The sequence below is a fragment of the Erinaceus europaeus genome, chromosome 7 (assembly GCF_950295315.1).
Source record: "Erinaceus europaeus chromosome 7, mEriEur2.1, whole genome shotgun sequence".
In the NCBI taxonomy this organism is placed as follows: domain Eukaryota; kingdom Metazoa; phylum Chordata; class Mammalia; order Eulipotyphla; family Erinaceidae; genus Erinaceus; species Erinaceus europaeus.
The window spans coordinates 52,495,805-52,522,635 of record NC_080168.1 but is presented as its reverse complement, the minus strand read 5'-3'; the positions used below and the strand labels follow the sequence as shown (position 1 = coordinate 52,522,635).

At 41.5% G+C, this 26,831-nt stretch overlaps 1 protein-coding gene across 1 annotated transcript; it reads right to left on the bottom strand.

Annotated features, from left to right (window-relative positions):
- Nucleotides 1-281: 281 nt before the first annotated feature.
- LOC132539343 (DNA polymerase delta subunit 2-like) lies at nt 282-23,583 on the bottom strand. Its single transcript, XM_060193509.1, has 4 exons — nt 22,029-23,583; nt 1,599-1,677; nt 502-557; nt 282-392 (listed from the first exon to the last, which is right to left on the bottom strand). The coding sequence occupies exons 1-4, from the start codon at nt 23,517-23,519 to the stop codon at nt 282-284; spliced, it is 1,737 nt and encodes a 578-aa protein (XP_060049492.1). The 5' UTR covers nt 23,520-23,583.
- Between the last annotated feature and the right edge of the window lie 3,248 nt (nt 23,584-26,831).

Genomic DNA, 26,831 nt, shown 5'->3' with positions numbered 1-26,831 from the left:
TGGGGAGCAAGGGTTCAAATTCAGATCCTTGTGTGTGCTAATGTGTACACTCAACTGGGTGCACTACTGCTCAGCCCTCCTCAAAATAGTCTTAATCTCTCAATTTAAGTAAATCCTTTCCATAATCTACTTTTTGAGAGCTTTGTCTTCATAGAATTCCTTATTTCATCCACTTATACTGACATTCCCAATTTCATGTAATCTTCAGCCCATGCTAGCCATCTTTCTACCAAATCACACATGCCTCAATAGGAGAATATTGTGTGGTTTCTACAACTTTTTCACACTGACTTCAAAATCATGTTAAGGTATACATCCTTGCATCCAGGACATTTTTCTCTTATTTTCATTTCCTGAAGTATGGATTTCATTTCCTCTTTCCAGTCCTCAACCTGTTCAACAGAAATATCCTGGGTAATCTGGAAGCAGGTTCCAGGGATAGAGAATCTTACCAGCACCAGCTCACCTTTCATAATGTTTTAGTCCCCCACCAGAACATACCCTATGAGGCTGGCCTCTTAGTTCATCCTCTGTGCCCTCAGATCTCACAATATCAACTGGAACATAGAGGATGTGCCATATAGATGTGATAAATGAGTGAATAAATAAATAAAGAAGGCAAACCAGTACTTTGCTCATTAGATCCTGACCCTATGACCTTATCCACTCAACCGTAACAGGAGACCTCTGTGACTCTCAACTCACAAATTCTTCAAGTGGTTCTGGGGAATGTGCTGCCTTTTCCTCTGCTCACTGAACCTAATTCTCATTTTGTGGCCTCTCTCCTTTCTGGTAAATAGGAAAAATCTGTGCCTCCCCCAAGTATGGTTGGTGCCACTGGAATCACTGGTGGGTGGCCAAGAGCAGCATTATTCTCAGAATGTGCCACCAGCCACTGACACACCCAGTTTTGCCAAAGCCTCAGAGGGAAACTAGAAAATTTCTCTTAGATGAAGTCTTTTGAACTTTCCAGTTCTTTCAACATAGTAAGAAATCACAAACTTTCTTTTCTCTCACTGGGAAAGTTAACCAGGACTAGGACTGCCAGATTTCAGAAACAAAAATATATAACACTTAGTTAAATTTCTACTTAATGATTCATGAAAAAATGAATATTTTAGTATAAGTATATCCCAAATAAGTAATGACACATACCTTAACTGTTTGAAATACGTTGTTTACCTGAAATTCAGATTTAACTGGGTGTCTTCTTTTTCATCTGGAAACCCTAAATGGTCTCCTACGTTAGACTCAGAACTCTATACAGTGAGGATCTAAGATGAACCTAATCACCCTACTATTATATTGGCTAATACATGATGAAAGATTCTTTTGAGACATATAGACATAGTCTCAAATTTCTGCTATCACAAAATAGGCCATGTGACATTGGATAATTTGAGTAATAACTTCTCTGGGTCTAGTTGCATCTATCAAATGAATGAAATAGAAGCCATTCAGGGTCATGGGGAAAAAATGAAGATAATAATGTAAATAAAATATTTAGTATAAAGTGCTCAAAAAGAGCAACTACGTATTAGACTTTGGGGAATCAAGGAAGCTATGTAAACAAATCTCTGGTTGTGACCTAAGTTTACCTGGATCTCCACACCCTTTCTGCTGAGTCAACTGCTGAAGAATCCTACCAGTTACACCAAAGAACAGTATCATTAGCACCTGCAAGATCAACATCCTCGAACATCCCAACCTTCAGTTTATTTCTGGTCTCAGAATTTTACCTGAAGAAGCCTTCCTTGGATTCCTTTGATACCCATAGCAATAATCATAAAAAGAGTTTAAAATTACACTTGACTTCCATCTTCCCCCTATTGCCTGCCCTTTATTCTTGCAAGGTTTTTGTTGCACATTTATATAATTTTAAAGTTACTCCTCTAGGCATAAGCAGAGTTCATGTCTAATTTTAAGTGCACTACATTCTCATAAAAAGTTGCATAACAGCTGTCTAGTTAATTAATCGCTGGATGTTCTTGTCCATCAAGATTTGCACTAAGCGGAGGTGAGAAAATGCCTCGTCTATTAGAGCACACACATTATCATGTGTGTGTATACTCAGGTTTGAGCCTCCAGGGAGGAAATTACTCATTTTTAAAGCACTTTATACCATTTTGTTTACATTATCCATAGTGTCCTTCCTTTTCTTCCTTCTCTCTCTCATCCTCTATTTATAAAAAATAAAAAGAAAGAAAGAAAAAAGAAAAAGAAAAATGGCTGCCAGGAGTGGTGGAGTCATGCAGGGACTAAGCCCCAGTGATAATACTGATGGAAAAAAAAAAAAAAAGGAGAGGATGCACAGGGTATAATAGTCATCAATATATTTATTGGACATTTCACATATTTCATTTCTGAGTTTAGGCGATGGTTGGTTAGTCCCTGTCATGTTCTTGCCATAGATTAAAAATAAAAAACAAAAAACCTTTGGAAAAAGCAGAATAAGGAAAACCTTTTCTTTTTTTTTGGAAGTCAGTCCTATCAACTGTATGGAGGATATATATATATATATATATATATATATATATATATATATATATATAGCCTCCAGGGTTATCACTGGGGCTCAGTTGGATAGGACAGAGAGAAATCAAGACAAGAAGAAGACAGAGAGGGGGAGAGAAAAATAGACACCTGCAGACATGCTTCACCGCTTGTGGAGCAGCCCCCCTTGCAGCTCGAACCCAGATCCTTATTGCCGGTCGTTGTGCTTTGTTCCATGTGTGCTTAACCTGATGTGCTACCGTCTGGCCCCCTATCAGAAATTCTAAGGGAATCCCTGGAACTAAACAATCTGAAATTTCACACCAGTTATGATTTTAAGTATAAGAAGTTTCACATTTTTGCCTCTAAAATACAAGTAATTCATCTCTTTGTGAGGCAGAACAATGCTTTCCAGTTCTTAAAACAATGTCAGTCCTTCCCCCTTTCAAGATTACAAACTGGGGCCAGGTGGAGCGGTGGTGCACATGGTTAAGTGCACATAGTACTAAGCACAAGGACCCGCATAAGGATTTGGGTTCAAGCCCCCCGCTCCCCACCTATGGGGGGGGAACACTTCACAAGTGGTAAAGCAGGTCTACAGTTACCTATCTGTCTCTTCCCCTCTCTATCTCCCCTTTCCATTTTTCTCTGTCCTATCCAAACAAAACAAAACAAAACAAAAGCCACCAAGAGCAATGGATTCATAGTGCTGGCATTGAACCCCAGTGCTAACCCTGGAGGCAAATAAATAAATAAATATAAAAAAATTTTAAAGATTACAAACTCACTCCTGCAGAGAGTAATGGATGTATAAAAATACTATTTCAAGGAATAGTTTTGTAGGAAAGTGGAGGTAATGTCACCTAGGCAGCAAAACTCAACTTTGGAAAGCAAAGCAAAGCCTCCAAACATTACAGCTCAGGTAAAGCAGTTCCAGAAAGTTCTTGAGCTGGGCTTCAATACCACCCCAGACTTCCAGTCCTCATTTTCAGCAAAAACATGGGCAGATAGGCAACTCCATTGCTACTGAATTGAGATAGGGGGGTTGGAGGATACAAGTGTAGGAGTGTCCCTTCCTCAGAGATGTGCTGGGGCTATAAATGTCACACAGAGTCTTGCTGAAGCAGAAATATCAAATAATTTGGAGAGCCAGAGTGACTCAAACCATAGCCATGAGGAAGAAGGAGGAGGAAGAGGAGAAAGAAAGAAAGAAAGAGAGAGAGAGAGGAAAAAAGAAAAGAAAAAGAAAAGGAAAGGAAAGGAAAGGAAAGGAAAGGAAAGGAAAGGAAAGGAAAGGAAAGAGAAGAAAAGAAAAATAGAAACCAAAACTTCATCAACTAAGTACCTTACTTCAAACTGGAACAAACATCTTCCTCTCAGGGAGGAAGCCACCCATGCTGCACTGTGGTCATCCCCATGCTGGAGCTCAGCTGGCTCTCTCCTAGCTTCACGCACTTACCTCAATCCCTGGTGTCTGGGCCAAGTTTTCAAGCATATCTGGGGACTAAAGAACTGTTTGGTCTGTGGCCATTTAGTCTCCCAGAACGCTGCTTGCTATCAAGCCACAAAAAGAGAGGGTAAGTTTTAGGTTCCTTCTAGATGAGTTTAGTAATCAAGGTTTGTTGCGCCCTTGTAATAATCAGGTTTTACAGTACTAGCCTGTTCCAGGGTATTGTAAGGAAAGTTGGGATTATTTTTTTCACATTTTTCTTCCAATTTTCATTCCTAGATCCAATCGAGGCTCACAAATTCAGTGTGTTCTTATCCTCCATCTCTCTGTTTTAGGGCTAAATGAGCTCCTACTAGCCCCCAAAGCCTTTCATTTCTATCCTGCTTAAACAAACCAGAAATAAAGGGAAACTCACAAAGCTGAATGTTGCTCCTTTAAGCTGCCTGGTTGCCTTCTTCACAGCAGATGAATAAAGAAGCTTTGCATTCTGATTTATCTCTCTGTAATACCCTCATGCTACCTAATCCCACTGTCACAAACTTAAAGCACCAACCCAGGTGCAAAGAACTTGAAAGAACATGGGAGGACACTGGGACAGGCTTAAAAGTTTCCTGATTTACACCAGTTTCTGTGAGAGAGAGCATATGTTCACACGTATCTATAAACTACTGCAAATTATATACCTGAAAGCAGAAGTATACTAGAGTTTGCAGTGAGTACCCCCCTAACACTTCCTCTCCACTATTCCAAACTTTGGGTCCATGATTGCTCAACAATTTGTTTGGCTTCGTATGTTAACTCTCTTTTCAGTCACCAGGTTCCAGATGTCATCAGGATGCTGTCCAGGCTTCCCTGGACTGAAGACCCCATCAATGTGTCCTGGAGCTCTGCTTCCCCAAAGACCCACCCTAATAGGGAAAGAAAGAGGCAGACTGGGAGTATGGATTGACCAGTCAATGCCCATGTTCAGCGGGGAAGCAATTACAGAAGCCAGACCTTCCACCTTCTGTAACCCACAATGACCCTGGGTCCATGCTCCCAGAGGGATAGAGAATGGGAAAGCTATCAGGGGAGGGGGTGGGATATGGAGATTGGGTGGTGGGAATTGTGTGGAGTTGTACCTCTCCTACCCTATGGTTTTGTTAATTTATCCTTTCTTAAATAAAAAAAAAAAGTTTCCTGATTGTTGGACTTGTTACAAAATAGATGTGAGCTCTCTCCTCTTAATGAGCTGGTAAAATCTAAACACACACAAAGTGTCAATGTATACTTGCTGTTTCTGATCCAGTATCTTTTGCCCGTCTCTATTTCCACCATTGTCCTTGTTATCCTCCATTCTTTCCCTTTCCCTGACACACACAAACACGGACATACAACTCTCTTGCCCTAACAGTGGCTCACATGTGCACATATGTCCACTTTCATACACACACACACACACACACACACACACACACACACACACACACCATGAAATGATTTTTAAAGAACTCTAACTAGTAAGAAGAGCATGACCTATACAGTGCCCCTGCTGCAGTGGGGACACTGATCATGGAGCAGAGACACTAAGAAGCAATCTCTCCCCCTAATGGGCACTGTACATATTCCTCAGAAATGAAAGCATAAATCAGGAATCACAAAGTCAGTGAAACCTGGCAGAACTCACATAATAGTTTAGGAACTGTTGGCTGATGACATTTACTTGAAAAGTGACTGTTGGATCTTGCATACCCATATGTTCCTGGTTAGAGTCCAGTCTTCAGATTGCTAGGAGCCATGAGTATAAATTTGTACAATGTGTTATTCAGTTTCAAATGTCCACAACTGATATGCTGGGTATCATTAAATTCTTTTCACAAATTGTCACTGAGAAACTAAATCCATGACTGTGTCTGAAGTAAGTAGTAGAACCAGGAGCAAAGTCCATGCCTGTTAGCAATTTACATATTCAATTCTCTCTCCAGTGCTGCAGGAAGGTAGGCATGCACCAAGATACACGTGTTGCTGCCCACTTGCCAGTGAATTTCACTTTATTTTTCCTAAATTATAACAAGTTAGAACTGTATTCTCTAAGATTATAGACAAAGAAGGTCAATTTATCCTTACTTGACAGGGAAAGATTCTTAACCTGTAGCCCTAAGCAGCTAAACAGCTTAAGGAGATTTATTTTGCTTTTTCAGACTTTACCAAAATTAGAGGTGTTTTGAAGATAGCAAACACTTTGTAGAATCAAGAGAGTGTTTGGTTTCTGGTTGGGTCTTTCCACCCCCTTCTCTGTGTCTCTATTATCACTCACACCTTCCTCCACACTAGGCATGTGGATATACAGATACTTATCTATCAAGCCCTTTCATATTCTTTACTTCTTTGGGAAAGCACCACAAGTCTTAAGGGTAATGAAAAAAAAAAAGCTCTGAATTCTATTCTAGAATGATGCTACTCAGAATGTAACATCATACCACCAACTGCATTTATCAATTTATTTATTCAAAATGCAGGATCTTAGACTCTGCACCAGGCTAACTGAATCAGAATCTGCCTTTTAATAACATATCTAATTGGTTGATGTTAAGATTTTGTCTAGACCTGTGTATGAAGGGCTTGGTTTTATCACCTCTCTTAAGTGAGAAAGAATGCCCTGTCTTTGAGTCTTGACTCCTCAGATGTAAGATAATTAATGGTTTAACACAACAAGAGCCTCAATGTTTTCCCGAGAAAGATAAATCACATCCCTAAGTAATGGGACTTTTTTCTTATTTCTTTTCTTTTTCTTTTTCTTTTTTCTTTTTCTTTTGCCTCCAGGGTTATTGCTGAGGCTCGGTGCCTGCACTACAAATCTACTGCTCCTGGAGGCCATTTTTTCCATTTTGCTGCCCTTATTGTAGTTGTTATTGTTGTCATAGCTATTATTTATTGTTGTTGGACAGGACAGAGAGGAATTGAGAGAGGAGGGGAAGACAGGGAGGAGGAGAGAAAGATAGACACCTGCAGACCTGCTTCACTGCTTGCAAAGTGACCTGCAGGTGGGGAGCTGGGGGTTCTAACCGGGATCCTTACGCTGGCCCTTGTGCTTTGCGCCATGTGCGCTCAATGTAACAGGATTTTTAACCCAGTGGCTCTCTTAGGGTTACGAGAGAGCTGTCTTGTAACAGCTCTTCTCCTTCCTGGGGAGCTCCAGGAGAATGGAGAGTGAGAGGTGACATGTATGGGGAGAGGTCAAGTGCATAGTTTAAAAATACCGTAAAGCATTTTCAACTAGCTCTCAAGTATAAGATTTGAAAGTTCTTAAATTGTGTTTCAGACTTTAAAAAGTCTGTTATCTATGGGGGGCTAGGTGGTGGTGCACCCTGTTCCGTGTACATGTTACCATGGGCAAGGACCAGGATTCAAGCCCCCCCATCCCTACCAGCAAGGGAGAAACTTCACAAGTGGTGAAGCTGTGTTGTTGCAGATATCTTTCTCTCTCTCTTTCAATCTCTCTTTCTCTCTCTCCCTATCTCCTGCTCCTCTAATTTTTTTCTCTGACATATCAAATAATAAAATAAAAAATTTAAAATTCTATGATCTATCTGGCTCTGGAATAAGTTGGAAAGTAGATATAGTTTTCCCCACTCACCCTGCTATGTACAATTAAAATTTCTAACTATAATATATGAAACAAAGAAATATTTTAAATGTGAAGAAGATAAGCCAAACAATTACAGCATTTGGGACTCAAGAACATTATTATAAGTTACCTAGTTTTTCTTTCTGTTGTTTGCCTTATACCCAGAGCTGGATATAGGAGAAAGCAGTTGTTGGGCCTTAAAGCCAGCCCCCCTGTTTTGTTTACATAATCATTGTTTTGTCTGAAAGATCCCTACCACGTTATCCCCTCAGGGTATTGTTAATTTAGTTAAAACCATCACAACAGTTGCTGAGGACACTTTCACCTTCCCAGCATGCCTTTTGTCTCTCTCCACCCCCTTTCCTAGCCAATTCCATTTCCAACTTGCCACTACCAGTTTTTACCCTATTAATACCTTCTGCTATTCCTAATTTTCCCCTTTTTTCTCTTCCACATCCTGACCTGGAGAAGACCTGGAGAAGAGCTGGTGGACATAGTGGGAGGCAGGTATTTTGCTAGCTCCACGTGGCCTAAACTGCTGTGCTCACACCCAACTCTGGAGTGTCCACGTGAATAAATATTTGCGTTCCCACTCCGCCACGAGTTCCTGGTCTCTTCTCTCTCCCCCATGACACAACCTGACATCTGGTGCCTGAACAGGGACATGAACCCTGGACCCTCAGATCTAGAAACAACAAGAGGAGCAGGCTAAATAAATCCTCTCAAAAAGCTTACCTTCTAGAGTTCTAGGCAGTTGCTCATCTGGTTAAGTACATGTTACCATGTGGAAGGACCCGGGTTCACACCCCCTGCTTCCCTTCTTTATCCCCCCTCCCCTCTCAATATCTCTCTGTCCTATCAAACAAAATAGAAATAAAAATATATAAAAAGTCAGCATTAACACCAGCAGTAAAGAATGAGTAAGGAGACTTCTACATTTTCTACCTTCACCCAGTTATAGTGCTGTAACCTGACCCCATCTTCATGATAGTAGAGAAAACTTAATGGTCATTTGAACCTTTCATCTCCTACCAGAGATGATGAGACAACCCCTCCCCTACCTCCCTACCACAGTGACATCAGGAAGTCAAGTGGGAAATCTGAATTTTCACCACCATTCAGCAATAACAAGGTTTCTATAGATGCAATTTAAGGGACTGGCAGTAATGCATCGGGTTAAGCACACAGTCCAGCACAAGAATCCTGGTTTGAGCCCCCAGCTCCCCACCTGCAGGGGGCTCACTTCACAAGCAGTGAAGCAGGTCTGCAGGTGTCCCTCTCTGTCTTCCCTTCCTCTCTCAATTTCCCTTTGTCCTATCCAATAACAACAACAGCAGCAACAGCAACAAACAAACAAAACAAAAAATTTGAAAAAATGGCTGGCAGAAACAGTGGATTCATAGTGCAGGTACTGTCCTAGTGACAACCCTGGAGGCAAAAAAAAATACCACTAAAAAATACAATGTCCAACATTAAAATCTCAATGAATGAGCTCAACAATCAATTAAAGAGAAAAGGGAAAAAATACAATCCTCAAAATTAATAGGACATCAAGAGAACTCTGAAATTAAAGAATTTAATATACATGCCATTCTGTCATTAGAATTTCTAAGGGAGAGAAAAGGATACAACTAGAAGAGAACTTGAAGTAACTGGCTGAAAATTTTCCACATTAGTTTAATATCTAAGCCTGTGGAAATAAGAAGATAGTGAGACATGTATATGTACATATGTATGTGTGTGTGTGTGTGTGTGTGTTAAAACACATCACCAACAAACTTTCCAAAAGCAATCTGTATGGGGGAAAAAAACCCAGCAATATGAATGACAGAGAATTTCTCATCTGAAGCCATGGAGGCCAAAAGGAAGTGACACAAAATTCAAGTCTAGAAATAACTGTCAACTGTCAACTCTGAATTCTAAAGCAAGTGAATTTTTCCTTCAGGAATAACGGGAAGTAGTCATTCCCAGACAAAGGAAGAATAACAAGATCTATCACCAGAAGACCTACCTTGGAATAAAGATAAAGTGAAGCTACTGAAACAGAAAGGAAATGATAAAAGAAATCTTTGAACATCTAGAAAGGAAGAACCATGGGGGGAAAAAAAGCTTAGGTTATGAGTGGAAATATGGAAGAAATAGAACCATCAGCAATAATTTGTGGGAATCAGCATTGTTCAGAACACTATGAAGTTTTAAAGAACTGGTTATCTTGTATCTTTAGGAAAATGCACCCATAGTTTCCTATCACAAGGGACTGCTCTTCCTATGTGTCTCTACTATGTCTGTTGCTATGGAGTCAGAGAATTGAGTAGGGTGGCCAATCTTCTGTCAACCACTCTGACTGTGTTGGAGAGAGCCTATATATATATATATATATATATATATATATATATATATATATATATGAAATACTGACAAAACCATAGTATAAGAGGAGTATAACTCCACACAGTTCCCACCACCAGAACTCTGTATCCCACTCCCTCCCCTGATAGCTTTCCTATTCTTGATCCCTCTGGAAGTATGGACCCAAGGTCATTGTGGGAATGTGGAAAGTCTGGCTTCTGTATTGCTTCCCCGCTGAACATAGGTGTTGACAGGTTGATCCATAAGAGAGAGCTCTTTCTTTTTTTTTCTTTTCTTCCTTCTTCCCTTACTTTCTTTCTTTTTTTTTTTCTGTTTCTTCCTTTTTTTTTATTTATAAAAAGGAAACATTGACAAAACCATAGGATAAGAGGGATACAACTCCACACAATTTCCACCACCAGAACTCCATATCCCCTTCCCTCCCCTGATAGCTTTCCTATTCTTTAACCCTCTAGGAGTATGGACCCAGGGTCATTATGGGGTGCAGAAGGTGGAAGGTCTGGCTTCTGTAATTGCTTCCCTGCTGAACATGGGCATTGACAGGTTGATCCATACTCCCAGCCTGCCTCAGAGAGAGCTCTTCTATGAGGCATTGGCTAGCCTAGTGGTTGCTGATTCCTGGACAGTTGACCACCTCTAAACTTATAAGCCAGTTACTAGGATAACAAGGCTCTATGGTGATTTATGATCAAGGAATTCCTTTGGAAGAAATATGAGTGAATAGTCTAATACTTCATAGACAGAAGAAATAAAACCAGCAGGAGCCTTGCTAGGGGCATGGGCGAAAAGTTACTGGTAAATGCAATGAGATGAATTTTTCACTAAATAGTGAAAAAAAATCAGAGTTAAATTGCTCTGCAGTGGGGCTGGTTAGTGATGCACCAGGTGGAGCATGCATGTTATAATGCACATGGACCCAGGTTCAAGTCCTTGGTTCCTACCTGCAGGGAAAAAGTTTTGCGATTGATAAAGCAGTGCTGCAGGTGTCTCTTTTTCTCTCTCACTATCTCCCTCTATCCTATCCTATCTTATGGCTGTCTCTATCCAATAAATAAAGACTTTTTTTTTAAAAAAAAAAGTGTTATGCTTTGTATGATTTAATTTATGATACCATAGGAGAGGCAAAACTATAGGTTTGTAAAACAGATAACTTGTTCCCAGGGTTTGAGGGGAGGAGCTTTCTATAAAAGGAAATGAAAGAGTTCTTTTTTGAAAAGAGATAGAATTATTTGGAATCTTGAGTACAGCGGTTGCTATATAAGTGTGCATTTGTAAAAAAAAAAAAAATCATAGGACTATATAGCATAGAGAATTAAATTTACAATACTCATTTTTTTAAATTGACATCAGGGTTGTTGTTGGGTCTTGAAGCCACCATTACAAATCCACTGCTCCCCAGTGGCTTTTTTTTTTTTTGATAGGGCAGAGAACTGAGAGGGATGAGAAGATATAGAGGGAAAGAGAAAGATAGACACCTGCAGACTGAATGCTTCACCACTTGTGAAGTGTCCCACCCCCCAACCCCCTGCAGGTGGCTTGAGCCTGGGTCCTTGTGCATGGTAATCTGTGCAATCAACCCAGTGCACCACCATCTGGCCCCTACTATTCAATTTTTTTAATTAAAAATGATAAAATGTATTTTGAAAAAAAATCTATGCTCCAGTAGCTCTATAATCCTTGGTTCCTGATTCTTCCTGAAATATGGGACAGTATTATTAATTGTATATAATTAAAAAATTAAAGGGAATGCACTAATTAGAAAGTAATAAAAATTAGCTTTCCTATAAGCAGCTTACATGAGTGTTAATCTCTAATCTTTCTTCAGCATTTCTTATAATAACAGTGAGTAGGAAGACACACACTGAAATCATTTTTTCCATATTTGGATTCTCCTAGACAGAGCTTCCCACTAATATACAGCAGACTTTAGAGAGGAATGTGCTAAATGTAAAGGACGAATGTACACTGCTGACACCTCTTCCCCATAACATCCTATCATGTAGATGAATTCTCCATAAGAACACTGTTAGTCTTTAAAAATAACTTATTAAATAACAATATAATACTTTCCTTCAGAAAACAGAGAAGAGGGAACAGTTCCCAGCTCAATTTATGAGATCAGTTTGCCCTCATGAAATTTTTGACACCACAATCAAAGATAGGATAAAAGATATCTTATGAATTTATATGTACAACTCCATAAGAAAAATATTAGCAAGTGTAGGAATCCACAAAGTAACACAATGTGACCAAAGAACTATTTATCCCAAGTAAAACTTATTTGATATTCAAAACTCAATGTTATGTACTATATGTCAATAGGCTAAAGAAGAAAAATCATACATGTTCATGTCAACTGATGTAGAGAAAGCATTTGACAAAATCTAGCACCCACTCATGACATAAAAAAAAAACTCAGAAAATGAGAATAAAGGGCAACTCACAAAAAAAGCACCTATAAAGCAATTACAGAAGTCAAACCTTCCACCTTCTGCACCCAATAAAGATCTTTGTTCCATACTCCCAGAGGGATAAATAATAGGGAACCTTCCAGTGGAGAAGATGGGATATGGAACTCTGGCAGTGGGAATAGTATGGAGTTGTATCCCTCTTATCCCACAATCTTGTTGGTCATTATTAAATCACTAATAATAAAAAGAAAAGGAGGGAGTCAGGCGGTAGCACAGAGGGTTAAGCGCACATGGTGCAAAGCTCAAGGACTGGTGTAAAGAACCCTGTTCCAGCCCCTGGCTCCCCACCTGCAGGGGGGTTACTTTGCAAGTGGTGAAGCAGGTCTGCGGGTGTCTATCTTTCTTTCCCCCTCTCTGTCTTCTCCTCCTCTCTCCATCTCTCTCTGCCCTAACAATGGTGACATCAATAACAACAACAACAACAACAACAATAAATTAAAAAAGAAAAGAAAGGGAAACCTCACAGTCCTGTCTTTGAATCCTAGTCACATGCTGATATAAAGAAAAATGACAATAAAAGTTACTGAATGAAGTCAAGTTTGGGAAGTTCATAAAAATTTAAACAAAAATAAAAGCACCGGTATAAAAAAAAAAAAACAACTACAGTAAACATCATAGTTAATTGTGAAAGACTGAATCCTTTCCAAAATCACAAACAGGGGGTCGGGCGGTGGCGCAGTGGGTTAAGTGCATAGCACAGGGACCGGCGTAAGGATCCCGGTTCGAGCCCCCGGCTCCCCACCTGCAGGGGAGTCGCTTCACAGGCGGTGAAGCAGGTCTGCAGGTGTCTATCTTTCTCTCCCCTTCTCTGTCTTCCCCTCCTCTCTCCATTTCTCTCTGTCCTATCCAACAACGAATTGTGTCAACAAAGACAATAATAATAACCACAACGAAGCTACAACAAGGGCAACAAAAGGGGGGAAAAAAATGGCCTCCAGGAGCGGTGGATTCATGGTGCAGGCACTGAGCCCAGCAATAACCCTGGAGGAGGAAAAAAAAAAAAATCACAAACAAATTAAGGATGTCTCACAGCACTATTCTTATTTAACATAGCACTGAAAAAAATTTACTCATTGCAATCAGGCATGAAAAAATAGGAAGCACATTATTAAAAATGAATAACTAAATTTTTTATTTATAAATAATCTGTCTACATAGAAAATTATTAGCAATCTGTGTTTTATAACCTTCCTACAATTAAGAAGTGAATTCAGCAATGCTAAAAGAAACTGGAACAATGTACAAAAATCAACTGAATTCATGCCTAACCATAAGAGAGTGGAAATTGAAATTTTATATATAAGACCTTTTTCCCCCACCAAAATTAAATAACTAAATAGCTGAATAAACACACTGTGCTTATAGATGGGATGATTCAGCATAATGAAGACGTCAATACTCCCAGCCTCTCTCTCTCTTTCCCTAGTGGGGCAGAGATCTGGAGAGGTGGGGCTCCAGGACACATTGGTGTGTTCATCTGCCCAGGGAAGTCAGGTTGGCATCATGGTAGCATCTGGAACCTGGTGGCTGAAATAGTTAAGAGGTAAAGCAGAGCAAATTGTCGACTAATAATGAACCTAAAGTCAAGAATACTGCAGATGAAGATTTTGGGTCTCCATTTTGGAAAAAGATAGTAGGTCTATTTTAGGTATATTCCAAGGGTCCCATGACTTTACTAGTTTTTGCCTGAGCCTGACAACTAACATGCAGGTGGAAAATGACTATGGTACTGACTTTCTTGGCCTGGACCATTCATTGAACACCTACTCTGAGGTAGGAACTCTGCTAGATACTTTTTCACACATTATTCCCAACCCTTCCAGAAATACTGGAGGCTCATATTGTCCATATCTAAAACAAAAGCTCAGAGAAATAAAATCATCAAACGCTGAAAGGAGGATTCAATAAATCATAGTAACATTATTATTATTTTAAACCCTAGCACTGTTAAATTCTGGCTTATGGTGGTGTGGGGGATTGAACCTATAGGGACCTGGGAGCCTCAGGCAGGAGAGTCTGTTTGCATAACCATTATGTATCTCTCCAAAGAATTATTATTTTTTTCCTCCAGAGTTATTTTTGGGGCTCAGTGCCTGCATCATAAATCCACTGCTCCTGGAGGCCATTTTTTTCCCTTTTGTTACCCTTGTTTTATCATTGTTGTGGTTATTATTACCGATGACATCTGCTGTGCAACTCAGGCATCCAAGTTCAACATCCTCGAGGAAACACTCACGAAAGACACGTCTCTGATATCTGATTACTGTAAAAAATGGCAACTAATCCCTAGCAATGCAAAAATGGTATCATCTGTTTTCCATCTACACCATGCCTCTGCCTCGCGTGAGCTTAATGTGCAACTTGACGATAGAGAATCCGGCACGAAGCCCAGCCAGTCTATCTTGACGTTACTCTCGATCGCACTTTTTCATTTCACAAACATCTCATAAAAACTGCAGCAAAGGTGGGCGTGAGGAATAACATCATTGCAAGACTGGCCAGCTCCTCATGGGGCGCGAGCGCTTCCACACTACGATCATCATCTCTGGCATTATGCTATTCCACTGCAGAATACTGTGCCCCAGTATGGTTCCGTAGCCCCCATGTCCACTTGGTCAATTCCAAATTATATTCCTCCATGAGGATAATTTCTGGAATCATCTGTTCCACCCCGGTTCCATGGCTGCCAGTTCTTAGCAACATCGCCCCGCCAGATATTCGTCAGATTGCGGCATCATCTAAGTTCATTTCCCACGTCTACGCTCGACCGGACCTGCCAATATACGCGGATATCTTCGCCCACCCTGTTCAACGCTTGACGTCTTGTCATCCAGTCTGGTCTCCTACGCCTACACTGAACTTCTCTGTTCCAGACTCTTGGAAACAGAGTTGGCAGTCAGCTGAGGTAAAGAACAAACACCTCATCACAGACCCCTGCAAGCATCAACCCGGCTTTGACCTAGCACGTTATGATTGGGCCCTCCTCAATCGCTATCAAAAAGGCCATGGCCGGTGCACCGCTATGTTCCATCGCTGGGGAGCCAGAGACAACCCGAACTGCCCCTGCGGCTACAGACAGACTATGACCCACATAGTCAACGACTGCCACCTCTCCAGATTCAAAGGAGGTCTCGAAACTTTACATCAGGCTCAACCTGACGCTGTTAACTGGCTACGGAAGAAGGGCAAACGCTAGAAGAAGAATTACTGTTGTTATTGCTGTCATTGTTGTTGGATAGGACAGAGAGAAATTGAGAGAGAATGGGAAGACAGAGGGGGAGACAAAGATAGACAACTGCAGACCTGCCTCACTGTAAAGGGAACCACTACCACCACCACCCTGGCCCTCGCAGGTGTGGGAGCCAGGAACTCGAACCTGGATCCTTACCACGTGTTCACATCACCTGGCTTAACCCACTCTAATGCCCGACCCTCTAAGAATTAATTTTTACACAGCCTATATATTAAAAAGATTCAGTTTGTGTTTTGAAAAACTTCGAGACATACAATTGATTTTCCCCCTCTCATATTAATTAACTAGTGATTTATATGACTACATTTTACTAGGAGTGTACATAAACACCATTCCCACCACCAAAACCTCTCATAGTATACTCTAATTCCATCTCAGGTGGTTCACTTTCTAACAAAGTCCCAAAACCTAGATATACACCAGTTTCTGTGAGAGAGAGAGCATATGTTCACATGTATCCATAAACTACTGCAAAATATATACCTGAAAGCAGAAGTACACTAGAGTTTGCAGTGAGTACCCCCCTAACACTTCCTCTCCACTATTCCAAGTTTTGGGTCCATGATTGCTCAACAATTTGTTTGGCTTCGTATGTTAACTCTCTTTTCAGTCACCAGGTTCCAGATGTCATCAGGATGCCGGCCAGGCTTCCCTGGACTGAAGACCCCACCAATGTGGCCTGGAGCTCCGCTTCCCCAGAGATCTACCCTACTAGGGAAAGAGAGAGGCAGACTGGGAGTATGGACCAACCAGTCAACACCCATGTTCAGCGGGGAAGCAATTACAGAAGCCAGACCTTCTACCTTCTGCAACCCAGAATGACCCTGGGTCCATGCTCCCAGAGGGATAGAGAATGGGAAAGCTATCAGGGGAGGGGGCGGGATATGGAGATTGGGTGGTGGGAATTGTGTGGAGTTGTATCCCTCCTACCCTATTGTTTTGTTAATTAATCCTTTCTTAAATAAAAAGGAAAAAAAAGAATTAATTTTTAAGTTGATAATTTTGTGTGGTCTTTAAGTGATGTTATATATATACAAATGTCCTTTGGCAGAAAAAAAAAAGTTCCCCTTTCCTACTACAAGTCAACATTTCCTCAACAAATGATAAAAAAAAAAAAAAGTGATAGCGGAATTGAAAAAAAAGGAGGGTAGGGCAGTAACACAGAGGGTTAAGCACACAGGACGGGAAGTGCAAGGACAGGCATAAGGATCCAGGTTCGAGCCCCCAACTCCCCACCTGCAAGGGGGTCGCTTCAAAGGCGGTGAAGCAGGTGTGCAGGTGTCTATGTTTCACTCCCCCTCTGTCTTCCTGTCTCCTTTCAATCTCTCTCTGTCCTATCTAATGACAACAACAACAATAATAATAACAAAAAAGGGCAACAAAAGTGGAAAAATTGCCTCCAGAAGCAGTGGATTTGTAGTGCAGGCACTGAGTCCCAGTAATAACCCTGGAGGCAAAAAAAAAAAAGGGGGGAGGGACACATATTACAAAACTGACAGCTTTCAGTGCAGTAAGTTACTTTTTAGGGTTTACTGTCTCTACTTTGACTCCAAGTAATGTGTCTATGTAAAAAGAGGAAGTCTCAACAGAAACCAGTCATTTCTCACTTTTTCTGGTTTCTGGCAAAGGTGCTACTCCACAGAGGATTTGCCTAGAATCCACTATGGGCATATGCTTGTTAACAACAAAGAAAGACTGGAAGGACTTTTAAAGGTTTGATTTTTTTTTTTTTATGTAGGATTCTGATTTCTGCTGATTTTGTTTAGCATTCCAGGGCTAAAGTTCTAAAACCTTAGAGCATTATTGCTATGAGAGATATTTTTCTTGCATTTGCAGATTAGATAAAGGTAAGGCAGCCTGGTTACAAACAAAGAAGCACGGTGCCTGCTATTTTAACCTTCTACATGGAGTCTCTTAATATCATTTTTCTGTCTATAGGGTAACAATAAAGGACAATAGAAGAACAAGCACATCCCTGACCTGCTTTGTGATGCTGGTGGATATTTTGGGGGGGAACAGGACAGCTGCCTCCAAAATACTGAAGGGTTATCATTGTAACAATACAAAAGACTCTAAATTATCAGTTATTAATTCTTTCTAGGTTATGGATGCTATGGAAAATTTAAGAAGTTATTAATGCTCCTTTACTCCAAAATAAATGTACACACACACACAGTACAAACATACTGATTTTACACAAGCACAAGACTTTCTTTAGGTGCCCCCATATTTTCCAATGTCTATACCAAAAGCACTGTATTAAGAAAAGCAGTTTTATGGCTCCTGCTTCTTCTCCTGGTCAGATACATCTCGGCTGAGGATGCTCAGAGTGTCTGCCATGGCTTCCTCTCATGGGAACTGAACACGTGTGACTCAGCTAGCCGATCAACTAGGAATACCAAAGGAGACCACCTGGGACTGAAACAAGACAGGATTAGAATGACTACAGGAACCCACCAAATCACTGGTGAGTGCAAACACACGTGGCTGGTGACAGAGAGGAGCCTAGGGAGAGATGAAGTGGCTGGTAACAGTTCGACAGTCTATCAGTTGAGACACCACCTCCAGTCTGTTCCACCAACAAGGGGACAGCTGAAGGGAGGAGAGGACTCCCAGGAGACTCATCAAGTGCAACCCTGAGTCTCCATTGTTACTGCCCTCAGAATCTGGAGCAGCGGCAGGGAGGGACACCAGGGGACAGAGATCTAACCAGGAAATTCAGGAGAGGACATATACCTCGGTGGCATAGCTGTGGGGCTGTGAAAGTCTCTTTCCATAACCACTGGACAATTTCTGCCACACCCTGCCTTTTTAAAAAAATTTTTTTTTTATTTAAGAAAGGATTAATTAACAAAACCATAGGGTAGGAGGGGTACAACTCCACACAATTCCCACCGCCCAATCACCATATCCCACCCCCTCTCCAGTAGCTTTCCCATTCTCTATCCCTCTGGGAGCATGGACCCAGGGTCACTGAGCTTTGCAGAAGGTAGAAGGTCTGGCTTCTGTAATTGCTTCCCCGCTGAACATGGGCGTTGACTGGTTGGTCCATACTCTCAGTCTGCCTCTCTCTTTCCCTAGTAGGGTGAGTCTCTGGGGAAGCTGAGCTCCAGGACACATTGGTGGGGTCTTCAATCCAGGGAAGTCTGGCTAGCATCCTGATGGCATCTGGAACCTGGTGACTGAAAAGAGAGTTAACATACGAAGCCAAACAAATTGTTGAGCAATCATGGACCCAAAGCTTGGAATAGTGGAGAGGAAGTGTTGGGGAGGGTACTCACTGCAAACTCTAGTATACTTCTGCTTTTTTACTTTGGTGCCATACTCCAAACTCAGTCAATTTCTGCTTTGCCTTTCTACTTCTTTTTTTTTTACATGCATAATATTCCCCAGATTCCCACTTAACAATACAACCCCCACTATTTCATTCATCATTTTTCATGGACCTGTATTCTCCCCACCCATCCACCCACCCTCATTCAACTTCCGGAGGCGGAGCTACGAGCAGCAGATCGCTTTCTCTCCTCTCCTCTCTTCTCCTCTCCTCTCCCAGATCAACTAGGAATACCAAAGGAGACCACCCAGACCGAAACACCCTGCCTTATCTCTTGGTCAGGAGTCAGTGATTAAGTTAAGAAGCCTACTTATAGTTAGAATCCCTCAGGCTCCCATAGCCTACAGAGAAGGAAAAAATTTAAAAAGAGGCTTTTAAATCACTGAGCTCCAACTCAGGGACTAAAATACTATTGAAACAACTGTTAACTTCCACCACTGTGAACCTTTTAATTACCATACTTAGACACAAGTCAATCCAGGAAATAGTGATCAGTAATTTGAAAAGTACTAAGAGAGGGAACTCATAACATAATACATAAAATGGGTAAACCAATAAGAAGAAATATTGGAGAAACTATCCAGGACAACAGTCCAGCTAAAAGCCCCCCAAAGGGTGAAGCACAAAATAACAAGTTCAGCATCCCAACATTAGCTAAGGAAATAACCACAGGAGTGAGTAAAGAGTTTGAAAGAATTGCCATCAGAAATACAGGAACAACAAATGAGACTCTAGAAGAAAACACTAACTATCTCAAGGTTATTAGAGAGCTGAAAGCTGAAATAGCTGAGCTAAGAACACAACTAGCTGAACAAGCTAAAACAGTATCAGAACAGGGAAACAAAATAGATGAACTCCAGAAAACAGTAGAGGGCAGAGAGAATAGAATCAATGAGGCTGAAGACAGAATTAGCAAGATCGAGGATGAATTAGAGACAACTAAAAAAGAAGTAAGAGATCTCAAAAAAGAGATTAAGAGATGCTGAAAACAACAACAGAGACCTATGGGATGGCTTCAAAAGAAACAATATACGCATTATTGGCTTACCAGAGGAAGAAAGAGAGGGAGGGGAAGAAAGCATTCTTCAGGCCATAATAGCTGAAAAATTCTCTAGTCTAGACAACATCAAAGACATAAAGATTCAAGAAGCCCAGAGGATCCCAAACAGAATCAACCCAGACTTAAAGACACCAAGACACATCATATTTAGAATGGAAAGGAATAAGGATAAAGAAAGGATCCTCCTGAAGGCTGCAAGAGAAAAACAAAGAGTCACCTACAGAGAAAAAACCATAAGATTAGCAGTAGACTTCTCCACACAAACACTACAGGCCAGAAGAGCATGGCAAGATATATATCGAGTGTTCAAGGAGAAAGGCTTTCAACCAAGAATACTATATCCTGCTAGACTGTCATTCAGACTAGATGGAGGCATCAAAACCTTCTCAGACAAGCAACAGTTGAAGGAATCAACTATCACCAAGCCTGCCCTGAAAGAAGTTCTGAAGGGTCTTCTATAAACAGTCAGACCATCATCAATAGGACATATATCAGAACACTCTAAAACTCTACAAGAATGGGGTTAAAATATGTTCAATATTTGATATCAATAAATGTCAATGGCCTGAATTCACCTATTAAAAGGCACAGAGTAGGAAGATGGATCAGTAAATACAACCCAACAATATGCTGTCTACAGGAAACCCACCTAACTCAACAAGACAAACACAGACTTAAAGTGAAAGGATGGAAAACTATCATACAAGCCAATGGCCCACAAAAAAGGGCAGGAACAGCTATTCTCATATCTGACACAATAGACTTTAAAATAGATAAGATTAAAAAAGATAGGAATGGACACTACTTAATGCTCAGAGGATCAGTCAATCAAGAGGACTTAACAATTATTAACATCTATGCACCCAATGAGAAGCCATCTAAAGACATCAAACATCTACTGAAAGAGCTACAACAATATATTAACAGCAACACAGTCATAGTAGGGGACTTCAACACCCCACTTTCTCAACTGGACAGAACATCCAGGCAGAAAAATCAATAAAGACATAAGGGAGCTAAATGAAGAGATAGATAAACTAGAACTATTGGACATTTTCAGAGTCATTCATCCCAAGAAACTGGAATACACTTTCTACTCAAATCCACATGGGTCATTCTCAAGGATAGACCATATGTTAGGCCACAAAAACAGCACCAGAAAATTCAAGAGCATTGAAATCATCCCAAGCATCTTCTCAGACCACAATGGAATTAAACTAACACTTAACAATGAACAAAAGATTAGTGATAGTCCCAAAATGTGGAAGCTCAACAGTACACTTCTTAACAACCTCTGGGTCAAAGAGGAAATTAAGGAAGAAATCAAAATGTTTCGAGACTTCAATGAAAATGAAGACACAAGCTATCAAAATATTTGGGACACAGCTAAGGCAGTACTGAGAGGGAAGTTCATAGCTATACAAGCACACATTAGGAAACAAGAAAAAGCACAAATAAACAGCCTGATTGCACATCTTAAAGACCTAGAAGTAGAAGAACAAAGGAACCCTAAAGCAACCAGAAGGACAGAAATCACTAAAGTTAGGACAGAAATAAATAACATTGAGAATAAGAAAACCATACAAAAGATCAAGGAAAGTAAATGTTGGTTCTTCGAAAGAGTGAACAAAATCGACAAAACTTTAGCCAGACTCACAGAACGAAAAAGGGAGGAGACCCAAATAAATCGTATAGTAAATGAAAGAGGAGATATCACAACAGACACCACAGAAATGCAACATATCATGCAAGGCTTCTATGAACAACTATACGCCACCAAGCTAGAGAACCTGGAAGAAATGGACGATTTCCTGGATGCCTACCAACTTCCAAAACTAAGTAAAGAGGAAGTGGATAACATGAACAGGCCCATCACAGCTAATGAAATTGAAACTGTTATCAAAAACCTCCCCCAAAATAAAAGTCCTGGACCAGATGGTTTTTACAAATGAATTCTACCAAACCTTCAAAGAAGAACTAATACCTCTACTTTTTTTTTTTGAAGGTTAAGTTTTGCTTTATTTACAGAATGGAGGTGCCCTGGGCATGGCTGGTGTAGGAAGGGGTGGTGGGCCTCTGGTCCGGGGCCCAGGTCTCCCAGGTCCTCATCAGCTCCAAAGCCTGAGAAGCTAATGGGTTGGCAAGCCAGGCCATGCAGGTTCACCAGGCAGGCCGTCTGCATGGTGCTGAAGTCCGGGACAGCCACCAGCAGCACCGTCTGGCCCTCAGGACCTCGTATGACTTTGGAGCCAAAGCTGGGGGCGCTGCCACAGAAGTAGACATGTGGGCACTCAGGGAAGACAAATGGGTCAGTTTTGTAGAAGGGGTAGCAACCAAGTGTGTCAGGGGCTGTGGGGCTGATGTGACGGACCCGTAACGTCCACTCCAGAATTTCCAGGTGGTCCTCCATGCTGCTGTACCTGAAGATGTTACTCACGTTCTGTCCTGATGTCCCCAGGAATCTGATTCCATCAATGGTGGCCTGGTAGGGGTTGGTGACCAGCTGGAGGGTGGAGTAGGCTGTGGCCAGGGGGAACATGCAGGGGTGCAGGGGCTGCTGGGGGAGCGTGTAGTTGGTGGGGTCAAATTCTCCTGGCATCACATCCACGGGCACTGAGGCACTCAGCTGCAGGAGGATCTCATCCAGCATCTTGACAGCCTCCACGCTGGCTGCCTGGGTTTTCTTGGTCAGGTACTTGGCCTTGTTGATGGAGTCCCGGCTCTGGGTGCTGTGGCTCAGCAGGTTCCTAGCCAGGATGACGCAGGACACTTGGGCGGCACTGCGCTGCTCTCCCTCATCCCCCAGCTGCCCTGTCACCACGTCCATCGGCAGCTGGGTGCCCAGCAGGCTCTCACCGCCGCCACCACCCAGCCCCAGGCCAGATACCAGGAGCACGAACCGGTCCAAGTCCAGGGTGGGTGCGGGCTTCTGGGGCGCAAGTTCTGCAAAGCAGTGGTCCTCCACCAGGAACTTGCCGTCGTCACGCACAGAGCCCAGTACAGCTAGCACAGTCCCTGTCACCAGCTGGGACACGGCGATGTTGCCCTCTAGCTTGATGCGCTGCAGCTTGTCCTCCAGGACCAGCTCATGGTCCGGGTAGATGTATTTGCCCCGAGGGGGTTGGGGGACCAAGTTGTGCTCCTCACTGACCTCCCGCAGGATGGAGGGCTGGAGCAGCATGGCCTTAAAGAGGGTCCCCACCACACAACACTTCTCTGCAGGCTGCAGCTCACACAGCTTCTTGATTTGCACCTCAGTGCCCCAGTGCTGCTGGGCGCGGCTCTCCAAGAAAGGCCGCATCTGGACAAGGCGGGTGGCATAGATGTGGGCATATTGGCGGTTAAAGCTGCGCTCGCCCAAGCGGAAGGGCTGGGAAGAGTTGCTGTAGGTAACCACAGGCACACGGGCAAAAGTGGCATTGTTGGTGGAAGGTGGGGACAGCAGAGTCTGGGCCCTCTGGGCACCCTGCTCAGAAAACATGGCTACCACACTTGGTGTGTCCAGGCAGCTGGTTCCAGGCCAAGGAGGTGGTCACCGCACCGCGTGCCACCTAATACCTCTACTTTTAAAAGTCTTCCAGAAGATTGAAGACACTGGGATACTCTCTGCCAGCTTCTATGAAGCCAACATCACTCTGATACCAAAAGCAGACAGGGACACAACCAAAAAAGAAAACCACAGACCAGTATCTCTGATGAACATAGATGCTAAAATACTGAACAAAATTCTAGCCAGCCGGATACAGCAGTATATTAAAAAGATTGTTCATCATGACCAAGTGGGGTTTATCCCAGGCATGCAAGGTTGGTTTAATATACATAAATCAATCAATGTGGTCCACCACATCAACAAAAGCAAGACCAAAAACCACATGGTCATATCAATAGATGCAGAGAAAGCCTTTGACAAAATCCAACATCCTTTTATGATCAAAACACTACAAAAATGTGAATAGATGGAAAATTCCTGAAGATAGTGGAGTCTATATATCAAACCTACAGCCAACATCATACTGAATAGTGAAAAACTGGAAGCATTTCCACTTAGATCAGGTACTAGACAGGGCTGCCCACTATCACCATTACTATTCAACATGGTGTTGGACGTTCTTGCCATACCAATCAGGCATACAAGGGATACAGATTGGAAGAGAAGAAGTCAAAATCTTCCTATTTGCAGATGACATGATAGTATACACAGAAACACCTAAGAATCCAGCAAGAAGCTTTTGGAAATCAGGCAATACAGTAAGGTGTCAGGCTATAAAATTAACATTCAAAAGTCAGTGGCATTCCTCTATGCAAACACTAAGCTAGAAGAAATCGAAATCCAGAAATCAATTCCTTTTACTATAGCAACAAAAACAATAAAATATCTAGGAGTAAACCTAACCAAAGAAGTGAAAGAATTGTATACTGAAAATTATGAGTCACTACTCAAGGAAATTGAAAAAGACAAAAAGAAGTGGAAAGATATTCCATGTTCATGGGTTGGTAGAATTAACATCATCAAAATGAATATACTACCCAGAGCCATCTACACATTTAATGCTATCCCCATCAAGATTCCAAGCACATTTTTTAGGAGAATAGAACAAATGTTACAAATGTTTATCTGGAACCAGAAAAGACCTAGAATTGCCAAAACAATCTTGAGAAAAAAGAACAGAACCTGAGGCATCATACTCCCAGATCTCAAATTGTATTATAGGACCATTGTCATCAAAACTGCTTGGTACTGGAACATGAATAGACACACTGACCAGTGGAATAGAATTGAGAGCCCAGAAGTGAGCTCCCACACCTATGGACATCTAATCTTTGACAAAGGGGCTCAGACTATTAAATGGGGAAAGCAGAGTCTCTTCAACAAATGGTGTTGGAAACAATGGGTTGAAACATGCAGAAGAATGAAACTGAACCACTGTATTTCACCAAATACAAAAGTAAATTCCAAGTGGATCAAGGACTTGGATGTTAGACCACAAACTATCAGATACTTAGAGGAAAATATTGGCAGGAACTCTTTTCCGCATAAATTTTAAAGGCATCTTCAATGAAATGAATCCAATTACAAAGAAGACTAAAGCAAGTATAAACCTATGGGACTACATCAAATTAAAAAGCTTCTGCACAGCAAAAGAAACCACTACCCAAACCAAGAGACCCCTCAAAGAATGGGAGAAGATCTTTACATGCCATACATCAGATAAGAGTTTAATAACCAACATATATAAAGAGCTTGCCAAACTCAGCAACAAGACAACCATTAACCCCATCCAAAAGTGGGGGGAGGACATGGACAGAATATTCACCACAGAAGAGATCCAAAAAACCAAGAAACACATGAAAAAAATGCTCCAACTTTCTGATTGTCAAAGAAATGCAAATAAAGACAACAACAAGATACCACTTCACTCCTGTGAGAATATCATACATCAGAAAAGGTAACAGCAGCAAATATTGGAGAGGGTGTGGGGTCAAAGGAACCCTCCTACACTGCTGCTGGGAATGTCAATTGGTCCAACTTCTCTGGAGAACAGTCTGGAGAACTCTCAGAAGGTTAGACATGGACCTACCCTATGATCCTGCAATTCCTCTCCTGGGGATATATCCTAAGGAACCCAACATATCCATCCAAAGAGATCTGTGTACACATATGTTCTTGGCAGCACAATTTATAATAGTCAAAACCTGGAAGCAACCCAGGTGTCCAACAACAGATGAGTGGCTGAGCAAGTTGTGGTATATATACACAATGGAATACTACTCAGCTGTAAGAAATGGTGACTTCACTGTTTTCAGCCGATCTTGGATGGACCTTAAAAAAATCATGTTGAATGAAATAAGTCAGAAACAAAAGGATGAATATGGGATGATCTCACTCTCAGGCAGAAGTTGAAAAACAAGATCAGAAAAGAAAACAGAAGTAGAACCTGAAATGGAATTGGCGTATTGCACCCAAGTAAAAGACTCTGGGGTGAGTTGGTAAGGAGAATACAGGTCCAGGAAGGATTCAGAGGACCTAGTGGGGGTTGTATTGTTATATGGGTAACTGGGGAGTGTCATGCATGTACAAACTATTGTACTTACTGTTGAATGTAAAACATTAATTCCCCAATTATAAAAAAAGTGAAAAAAAAAAGAACATTCAGAAGCAGCAATATGTGTAGGTGTGCCTTAGAAAGGAAGAGAAGGCAGGACCATAGAAGAAAATGGGAAAATATATTTAGACAGATAGAGAACTAATAATCAACCCATATCTTAAAAAAAAAAAAAAAATCAGATCTGAAGGACTGCTGAGTCATATCTTGGGTCCGAAAGCTTCTTCTCAAGTAGGCTCACATTCCTCCTATCACTAGAATCTTCAACCTAAGACAAACTATCTTTTTCCTTTCTTTTCTAGATAACCTTTCCATATGTGTGTGTGTGTGTGTGTGTGTGTGTGTGTATAATGTATTTATTTATTATATAGAGACAGAGAGAAATTGAGAAAGGGGGAGATATAGAGAGAAAGAGACAGAGAGAGACACCTGTAGCTCTGCTTCAACACTCATGATGCTATCCCCCTGCTGGTGGGGACCAGGGGCTTGAACCTGGGTTCTTGTGCACTGTAATGTGTGCCTTAACCTGTATACCACCACCTGGCCCCTCCCTCTTCTCCTTCTTTCTTTTTCTTTTCTTTTATCTACTACCTTTTTTCTTTCTTTCTCTCTCTCTCTCTTTCTTTCTTTCTTTCTTATCAGAGTAGTCTCGTAGTTTAAGAAAACAGAATTGAGATCACCAGGTATTC